General features: G+C 35.1%; 2 protein-coding genes across 2 annotated transcripts; one reads left to right on the top strand and one right to left on the bottom strand.

Moving 5' to 3' along the window:
* The first annotated feature begins 525 nt into the window (after window positions 1–525).
* Window positions 526–2,661, top strand: LOC110723874 (glucan endo-1,3-beta-glucosidase 8-like). Its single transcript, XM_021903272.1, has 3 exons — window positions 526–1,191; window positions 1,297–1,873; window positions 2,128–2,661. Exons 1-3 carry the CDS (start codon window positions 848–850, stop codon window positions 2,647–2,649), a joined length of 1,443 nt encoding a protein of 480 aa, XP_021758964.1. The 5' UTR covers window positions 526–847; the 3' UTR covers window positions 2,650–2,661.
* A 207-nt stretch (window positions 2,662–2,868) lies between these two features.
* Window positions 2,869–8,255, bottom strand: LOC110723879 (protein SLOW GREEN 1, chloroplastic-like). Its single transcript, XM_021903286.1, has 5 exons — window positions 7,049–8,255; window positions 6,087–6,233; window positions 4,901–4,981; window positions 3,735–3,938; window positions 2,869–3,221 (listed from the first exon to the last, which is right to left on the bottom strand). The coding sequence occupies exons 1-4, from the start codon at window positions 7,688–7,690 to the stop codon at window positions 3,753–3,755; spliced, it is 1,056 nt and encodes a 351-aa protein (XP_021758978.1). The 5' UTR covers window positions 7,691–8,255; the 3' UTR covers window positions 2,869–3,221; window positions 3,735–3,752.
* Between the last annotated feature and the right edge of the window lie 1,797 nt (window positions 8,256–10,052).

The following is a 10,052-nucleotide window of genomic DNA, read 5'->3' on the forward strand; positions in this document are numbered from 1 at the left end:
AAAAAATCAAAACTTATAAATTTTTTTCAAAAAATCTGGGGGTTTAATGAACCCCCTTAACCCCCCTAGATCCGCCCATGTGTATTACTATAGAGAAGTAAATCGAGTGGTAAATTGGCTAGCTAATCGCGGAGTTAATCAAATTACCAAACTTACCATCATCCATGTTCTATCGAAGATCTTGAAATTGTTTTAATTGGTGATGTTAGAGGAGTGAATATGTCACGTTTAAATTCTTTGTAATTCATTAGATTTTCAATTTCTATGCACCGTACTTAATCTCCTTTAGGAGTAGTAAATCCAAAATTGGCAAGTGGAAACGGCCTGCTATAACATAAACCTTTAGCAACATAGTAGTAGTTAGAAAAAGAATTGTTCTTAGATAGAGAATACGAGTATTTATTGAGAATTTTTTTGTTCTTTCTACGAGGTTCTACTCTACTACAATATTATACAACAAAATAAAGCGTAAGTAACTATACATAATTTGATTTGTTTACAAAAATGCGTTAATAAAAAAAATGTATTATATACAATCCTAAAAACACCAAAATTAGAAATTGAGATAATTTAGTAAACTATGTAATCATTGCTTGAATTTGAGGAAAAACAACTTTAAATAGTAAGTTAAAACAAACTATGTTTATCTTAAAAACGCATACAAAGGACATTCAATAAAAGAAAACTACCTTTGTTTTCTCCCAACCTCCCATACCATCTTTCTAAACCTAATTCAAAACTTTTGATTCCTCTATATTCTCTTTGCCAACTAGATTCTCCTCTTTTTGCAAATCCAAATTTCATTTTTTGATAGACTTCTATCCTTGTCTCGGACCATCAACTAACCATGGCTCGAGCCATGGTCCTATGGCTATGGACCTTCATTATGTTAGTGGCTATGGTTAATGGTGCAGATCAAAAAGACAATATAGGAGTAAACTGGGGAAACATTGCATCACATCCACTACCACCATCCAATGTGGTAGGCATGTTGAAAGACAATGGCCTAAACAAGGTGAAGCTTTTCGACGCTGATTCCTCTACGCTTAATGCCTTGGCTGGGACGGGGATTGAAGTCATGGTTGCCATCCCTAATGACATGCTTAGACGACTGAACAAGTATAAACATGCTAAAGAATGGGTTAAGAAAAATGTTACCAAACATCTTTATGATGGAGGAGTTAACATAAGGTAAATGTATGATCATTAAAATGTATAATTTTGTATGAAATTATGTTCAAAATTTAAGTGCTTCCCCTATAAGATATAGTTTGATTCATAATAATTATATTACAGGTATGTAGCAGTAGGAAATGAACCACTTTTGGCAAGTTACAATGATAGTTTCAAGCAAACAACATTCCCAGCTCTACAAAATATTATGAAGGCTCTTGAAGAATCTGGCCATGGAGATATTAAGGCCTCTGTTCCCCTCAATGCAGACGTGTACGAGTCATCCTCAACCATGCCCTCAAGTGGTGATTTTCGAGGAGATGTAAAGGATCTCATGCTAGACATCGTAGGCTTCCTCAAAGAAAAGGGTGCACCTTTCATTGTCAACATCTACCCTTTTCTTAGTCTTTACCAAAACCCAAATTTCCCAGAGGATTTTGCTTTCTTTGATGGAGGTGCTAAAACTATCAACGACAATAGTCACACGTATAGTAACGTGTTTGATGCTAACTTTGATACGCTTGTCTGGGCGTTGAAGAAAAATGGTTATGGGGATTTGAAGATTGTTGTTGGGGAGATTGGATGGCCTACTGATGGACACATCAAAGCCAATACTAAGTTTGCCAAGAAATTCTATGATGGTTTGCTTAAGAAGTTGGCTTCTAACAAGGGCACCCCAATGCGGCCAGGGCCGATGGAGGTAATACAAGACTTGGCTCTTTCATATATCCCTCTTTTATTTCGATTCAAAAATGTTACATGCAATACATATTGGGTTTTGAATCAGACCTAAATATTGGATATCTTTTACTAATATAATTTTGAATCAAAGATAACCTAAATTGATTGTTTTGGTTCATTTTGTATCCATATTTAGCTCATAAAATGGAAAATATGCTAGTATTCTTCTATTTGTACTGTATCCTTAACCTTCTACACAAAACATTGTTTCAGGCTTACCTCTTTGGGTTGCTTGATGAGAACATGAAGAGCATAGACCCAGGTGATTTTGAGAGGCACTGGGGGATCTTCCGTTACGATGGCCAACCTAAATTTCCAATGGACCTTAATGGCAAGGGCAATGACAAGATGCCCATTGGTGCTAAGGGGGTGCAGTACATGGAGTCTAAATGGTGCATCTTCAACACAGACGCAAAGAACCAAGATAAGATAGTAGGCTCCGTAGAGTATGCATGCTCAAGGTCGGATTGCACTTCCCTCGGTTACGGGTCCTCATGCAATGACCTTGATGCTAATGGTAACATTTCATATGCCTTCAACATGTATTTCCAGTTGAATGATCAAAGTGTTGAAGCTTGCCAATTTGACGGCCTTGCTACGATTACGTCCACCAATGCCTCCCAACAAGGGTGCCTATTTCCAATAGAGGTAGTAAGTGCGGCAATAAGGATTAGCATGATTCCAACAAAGGCAGTTATTTTGGTATTTACGCTTGTGTTGTTTTTGTTGCTGTAAGGTATCCCAAGTTAGTCCTTAGTCCTGAATCCTGAGGTAATAAACTCTATCAGCTTGTACAATATAGTCATATACAAGGATTTTCTTGTATAATATAGTCATGTACAATAAATTAGCGAGAGATAGTCTCACCTACAACTTCTTATGTACTTCACCAGAGCTGACAATAGACCATGTTAGATCCAAGCAAAAATAAATAAATCATCCAAATTACAAACAAACAGTTTTAACTTTCAACCACCAAATATCATTTCCAAGAATAATAAAACAAAATTTTCTAACATTTTGCAGCACAAGAATCCATGCACAGGCTAGTGTCTACAAGATTATCAGCCAGAAAAAGGAGCTTGATGTTTAAAAAACACTTCTAAATAGATCAGCCAACACTTTCAGTTTACCAAGTGAAAATTATATGTACACACAATGCCATTGTACGCAAGGGATAGTGAGGTTAGCTTGTGGTTCCTGGTGACTTTCAGGTCATTTATCGAAAAATAAAGAGCTTCCAGCCTCCATAAATTGCCTAAGACAGGATCTTCTTAGCAAAGGGGTTCATCAACTCAGCCAGGGACCTGTACAAGAAAACAATGGAAATTTAAATCAGCAAATTCATAATTAAGTAATTTAGATTGTAATGTCATGGATGTCATTTTCTTTACCTCGATGATCTATTGCAGGCTAAAGGTCTCATAATAAATATTTTTCATAGACTGTGTACCTAAATGAAAGGCAATATTGCAACAACCTTTTTAAGCCGTCTCAAATCATAGGCCACTTTCTAGCTAAATTGCTATACTTTGAATTTTCCTATGATACCCTTGAGTGTTTATTTTAAGGGACCCAAAGAGTAGCTTTCTGCTAACAAACCCTTTCCATCTGCTCATGTAATGAAGAAACAAAATCAACGTGTTTAGGTGCAGGGTACAATCTAGTAAATGAATAGACATTTACTTTTATCACAAGAAGCAGCTCTCTCGTTGAATTCACTTATAGTCAGTTTACAGATTTTGATGAAGAAGGCAACTTCCAACTTACAAGGGTCAATGTGACAAAGCCATGAATATAACACAGATAAAGAATCTTACCACAAATTCAAAACTTAGTTATCTCTTATATGAAAACTGAGAGTTAAACTCCTTCTGTAGCTGTTCCCTCGATTCTGTTTTTGCTGCCATTACAACATCTTCAAGGAATCCTCTTTGTGGGAATTCTTCTGGAACAAGATTTCTGTAAATCTCAAACTGTTCATCAGCTTCCTTCTTTTTGTCCAGTAAGCTGTAAATGATTCCCTGAAATATGATATATGGATGATTACTTGATTAGAATGAATGAGCAGCCAGCTAGATAACAAGATGCAAGATCCAAAGATTCGAGGCAAGCAGAGATCTCAGACTGATAATCTAACAGACTGACTAGCACAAAATGGAGGACAAAAGGCCAATGCACTGCATTACAGAAGACTGAAAGTGCAATAACAACCCCCTCAAGTCAGCAAACTTTGAGAATGTTCACATTTCATGGTACCACCGTGTGAGCCTATTCATTCAACAGTAGCATACTTCATGTTTCTAATTCCTTGTTATGCCCATCCTTTACATGTAGCCGATCACAATCCTCGTAAAGACCAGTAGTATATATTTTCTAGTGATTCTATATTTGACGAGCATCTTACAAAAATTACCTTTTATAGCAAGTCCACCACTCAACAGAACAACTAGAGGGCCGTAGAGGTTCAAATAATTCAAAGTTCTAAACTAATTGTCCAAATATAGTCCTTATAATTCAACCTCCCTCCTAACTTGCTGCTTCCCAAAACATTTTTAAAAATCCATCCCAAGCTTGATTTACTTCACTCAATCTAGGTCATCAATAACAAGGAGCTTCTTCAATATTTCAAAAAATTAAGCAACTTACTCAGGACATTTGCATTGATGAACAATGCAAGAAATAGCGTTACCAACAGTTATAACTTTTACAGAATGAAACAATGAGGCATAAGTGCCTAAGGTTATTTGCAATTTTGCATGAGTTCTTTACATAACTTATAATCACAGAAAAATAAAACAAAACAAGAATTAAATGCGGCCATTTAGGTCACAGACTCTGGCAGTATCTACAAAGAAGTAACACAAAGCCTCTGAAAATGATAGGACTATAGAAGGATAACAAGGGAAGAAGGCAAGGTGAAATTTAGATAATTGACATCTGATTTGAAGAGTGCAATATGCTTGTAGTTGTTGTGAAAACTAACCTGGCACAAGTAAGGTCGAAAGTCTCGAGGATTTTCAGCAATTAGATCTCCGTACTTCTTCAAAGCTTCATCAAAATTCCCCTGCAATAAACACAAATACATATGACCATGTAAGAGGTCAAAACTAGATTATTGAAAGAATGTCATGCCCATTATTTTAGGTACATGCACCCTGTTAAATAAAAATTTAGAAATTCATTCTACTTTGGGCACATACATCCTTTCTAATAAGTATCCAGAAATCTATGCTATGCTAAGAAATTAGGTATCTATGCATAAACTTTATAAGGTCTGCCTCAATTCGCTCAAGTTTGATTCAATACCATGCTCTGGCACACTGCTCACATATTTCAAAATTTGGTCAGTTCCCTCTGTATTTGTCTTTAATCCCTATATGATTGTACCAGATTTCCCATGAGATATTCATATTATTCTTATTATTTTTATGGATGACTATACGGAGTAATCACTTTAGATTCATGTACCTAACCCCACTTATGGGATTAAGGCTTTTATTGATTGATTGATTGGTATAAAATTGGGGAACTCTATTTCAAAAATATTTTTTTTACAACGAAACACAATCTCTCTACTCAAATCAGATTAGTAAGAGTAAAGGCTGCTGGCTACTGTGGCTGGCTCGAGCTGCTCTACTTTTAGGGGGAAGTAATCAAGATGAGGTCACGATGGTGATGACAGTGGCATTTACAATTTACTAACAAGGATATATTTGAAAATTTATATCAATTCTGTAAAAAAATTCATTTGGAAATTGATACATTTGAAAACCTTTTTTTAAAAAGCCACTTGATCTGGCACAATATATACATAAAGGGCTTTAATTCAACAAACTCATATTCTTTGCATAACTTAAAAAATTATAGCCCTTGAAGATTTACATGGAAATCTAGACTCCTAAGGCATCTTGAATAACATCTAATTTGACACATTACAGGGAAACAACTATAAACCACAGCAGTAACTGATAGAGGTGTTAAAAATAGCAACGTTAATCTGACAGTCTTGTCAAACTTGTTCCTATTTCAGTTGCTGCTTGTATTATACGAAGTAGCTAATTAAATTTTCAAAAAGATTATAGATGATAGTACGATCACTAAGTAGAAAAGTTATGGAGTCATGATAAAACATAGTGAAGGAGAGCAACAAGCGATAATTTCAATATCACCTTTACTAGATGCATTTGTGCAATCAAAATCTTGATATTTCTCTCTTCAGCAACCCTTTTTTTATGAACAGCAAGTTTAAGAGCTTCGTTCAACATATCAAAAACTGCTGCCTCCTCATGGTTCTTATGCATCACCATTGCCAAACCCTGACAGATAAGAGAGAAAAGATAAGCAAAATGTCCTACGTGATAATATAAGTCAGAAGACCCTTAAATCATGTCTATCTTGATTTGGAGCATTTAATATTACAGATTAACTTCAAGCCACCTAAATCTGTGCCCCAAACAATGCACTTAACATCCCCTAAAACTATGGCTTTCTTAATTTTGGGGACTTAACAAAGAAAATTAGACTTCAGGACACTTAATCATCATCCCCATACAATGCACTCTCAAAATCCACAATCTACACTACAAATCTACCAAAATACAAAGAACAAAGCAGTATAAAATCATCGTACAATTGCAGCCTCAGCTCCATACATTGCACTCTCATAATCCACAATCTACACTACTAACCTTAGTAACCTACCATAACACACACAGCACAGCAGTATACAGTACTTTGTTCGCGAACAGCAAGTATATGTATAAGAGCTATGTTCAACAGGTATATTACAATCAACACCTCAGCTTCATACTATGCACTCTCATAATCCACAATCTACACTAAAACTTCCCAACAATCAATATACATCGTGCATTCTACAATCAACATTATTCATCGTGTATTCATACCAACAATTGACATTATTCTTTTTTTTTTTTTGGACAATATTAAACCTCATTAGCAAAATCAAACTTTCACCAAAACCAATAACTAACAACATTCACAACCACAGCATCATATAATCAATCATCCCACAATTTCCAACAAAATTTAACTACACATTTAACATTCATCTACTAAAGCAAACATAATCAAATCAAGATAATTAATCATAAAATCCTAGCAAACTTACATGCAAAGCTCTAAGCAAAAGTGGGTTTTCCTTAAGAATTTCTTTAAACAATCTCTTAGCTGTACTCAATTGCCCCATCATTTCACAACAAAGAGCTTGCAAAAGCCTCCATTCAACTTGTTCAGGCTCAATATCAATCAACCTCTCAACATATTTAACAGCCTTTTTAGTCTTCCCTTTTCTCATCTTCAAATTCACAACCACCTTCAAGACTTCCACGTTTCTGGGTTCTTGCTCCAATAACTTCTCAAATTTTTCTTCATCTTCAGCATTTTCTTTCTGGGTTTCTTTCTCTTCCTCTAAATTTACACCACTTTGAACTTGAACTGCGCTAACTGGTGAACTAAAACTAAGAGAACCCATCAAAATTAAGGACCCAACAAGCAATTTCACAGCATTTTCAGTCAAGGTTTTGGGGATTTTTTTGTGGGTTGAGAGAAAATGAGTGATTAAATTTGTGGGGTTTGGAGATTGGGGGTTGTTTTTAGGGTTACATGCAGTGGTGAGTGATTGATTTCTGGGGAATGTTACAGAATTTGGATTGCTAGTTTTAGAAATTCGGACGTTGTAGGACGATAATTTGGAGCAGGGGATGTTGGTGAATGAATTGAGAGTGAAAGTATTTGTTGACAAAAACGCCATTTTCGAACCAGAAGAAGGTGGAACTACATTGAGAAATGGAAGACGATATCCATGGAGTCGAAACGATATTCAAGTCTTCAACCCTTGGGAGAACTGACGCTACGCAATTTTTTTAGTAAAGGTTTCAAAATGTGTCATTCCACCACGTTTGGGGGTTTGGAAATATAGGAAATTAAAACTTTGTTGGATTTATTAAAGTGAATTGAATTATTAAGGGGAGAAGGAAATTATAATCACAAAGTTTTATATGCGGTTGGTTGTACCGTACGGTCAGCCATATTTTTTATATGTAGTATTTTTTTTTATATTTTCTCTCTCCTCTCTTTCTCTCCTCTCTCTCCTCTACCTTCCTCCATTTTCTCTTCCTAACTTTCTCTCTCTAACCATCAATGGTCGAGCTAGGTCTTCCGCCGCCATCAGGTTCGTCGTCTCCGTCCAGATCTCCTCGAAGCTCCAAGCCAGATTGTCGTCACTGTCTTCGTTTCGTCGTCGTCGAAGCTCCTTGAACTCCAAACCAACCCAAACATTCGTCGTTGTCTTAATATTTTCACTCAAACCAACGATTGCTTCCTTTATCATCTGCATCATTTCTTATATAAATTTGTTTTATGCAAAATTGATTTAAATTGATACTTAAAAGTTTCGTTATTTTGTTTTGATTTGGATGAATTTGTGGTCCCTGATTTGTTGTTTTGGATGTTTATTTCACGGGTTACTAGGTCGCGGTTACTTAAGCAGTTACTAAGGGTTACTAGGTCGGTTAGGGGTTACTAGGGCAGTTAGGGGTTACTTGGGGTTACTAATAGGGCTTACTAGGTTAGAGGTTATTAAGTCGGTTAGGGGTTACTTGGGGTTACTAGGTTAGGGGTTACTTGGAGTTACTAGGTTAGGAGTTACTTGGGGTTAGTGTTAGGGGTTACTAGGGGTTATCAGGTAAGTCGAGGGTTACTTGGTCAGGGGTTACTAAGTTAGTCAGGGGTTACTTTGTCTGGGGAGTTACTAGAGGGGTTACTTAAATGGGGTTACTTGAGGGGTTACTAGAAGGGTTACTAATATAGCACCTTGCCGCACCAGAAACGCGCTGATTAGGAATTGATCTAAACTGAAATTAATCTAAAAGCAATAAAATTGACTTGTAATCGATTTGTTTTTACAAAGTATTCAAAATATTTGACTTCAACTTAGGACGTGTTCGGCACTAACGTTTGAGTAACTTTTAGTGTACTTAACATAAAATGTAAGTGCTTGACAAAGCAGTGGTTAAGGTAGCTTTTAGTGGTGAAGGTAGCTTTTATGAAAACTTAGAAGAAAAGTTAGAAATATTAACTTTTAAAATTAGAAGTAGCTTTTGAAAATTTAATCTATAGTATTAAATATAAAATATTGATTTTTAAATATAACAGCTAACCAACCGCACTTTACCGAACACTCATACCTAAATTATCTATATTCAGAGCTAACATCTTGTTGACAGCTAAAAGCTACCTACATAGCTGACAACTACCTTCACAGTTACGGAGTATATTTTTGCCAAACATGCCCAATACAAAGTATTTGAGATAATTATAAATGATAATTATATATGAGTACAATTTTACTATGTACTCCATATCAAATATAGTAAATTCCAAGGGCCTGTTTTCATTGACTGAACTCGGCTGAACTAAACTGAACTGAACTAAACTGAACTGAATCTGAGCTGAACTGAAATGAATATTTTATAAGATATGGAAATTAGGAGTTGAACTGAACAAAATTGGATTTCAACGTAAGAGAACATGCCCTAGTAGAGATGAATCACAATTATTATGATATTGTAAAAACTATTTGAGAAATGTGATTTAAGTTGAATAAGACCTATCATGATGATTGGATCCAAATGACTTTTGTTGTCATTTGTGTTGGACATTGGAGACTAAATTTTGTCAATATCACAATCAAGTGTAAAAAATTAAAATTTAAAAGTTTATATAGAGAAAGTCTTTGTAAAAAATTACTTTTGTTATTAATGACAATAAGTCCATAAAGTCAATAATAACTTTACACTAGTATTTTGTATGAGTATAATATTGTGTACCAATAAACACTTGTTATTATCATTAATGACGAGAGTAATTATTAATTTAGATCTATTCCTTTGAAATATGTACTCCGTAGTATGTAATACTCCTAAAATACAATCCGGGCCTTTTGGGATTGTATTTTAAAATTTCAAGTTATTCTTCTCACAAAATCCGCCGCACCTAATTTTGGGCTGTACTTGCACAAATCATAATAATAAGACTAATAGTTTAATTTGTTTGAATTATATTCAATCAATTTTCCGTGCCATGCACAAATCATAATAATAAGACTAATATTT

This window comes from Chenopodium quinoa, unplaced genomic scaffold, assembly GCF_001683475.1.
Source record: "Chenopodium quinoa cultivar QQ74 unplaced genomic scaffold, ASM168347v1, whole genome shotgun sequence".
NCBI classification, from domain to species: domain Eukaryota; kingdom Viridiplantae; phylum Streptophyta; class Magnoliopsida; order Caryophyllales; family Amaranthaceae; genus Chenopodium; species Chenopodium quinoa.

Coding starts and splice junctions, on each gene's coding strand:
- LOC110723874 (XM_021903272.1), top strand. CDS start 848: ATGGCTCGAGCCATGGTCCTATGGCTATGGACCTTCATTATGTTAGTG. Junction 1,192..1,296: donor GATGGAGGAGTTAACATAAG/GTAAATGTATGA, acceptor ATTATATTACAG/GTATGTAGCAGTAGGAAATG. Junction 1,874..2,127: donor TGCGGCCAGGGCCGATGGAG/GTAATACAAGAC, acceptor ACATTGTTTCAG/GCTTACCTCTTTGGGTTGCT.
- LOC110723879 (XM_021903286.1), bottom strand. CDS start 7,690: ATGGCGTTTTTGTCAACAAATACTTTCACTCTCAATTCATTCACCAAC. Junction 6,234..7,048: donor TTTTGCTTAGAGCTTTGCAT/GTAAGTTTGCTA, acceptor CTTATCTGTCAG/GGTTTGGCAATGGTGATGCA. Junction 3,939..4,900: donor TTCGACCTTACTTGTGCCAG/GTTAGTTTTCAC, acceptor ATCATATTTCAG/GGAATCATTTACAGCTTACT.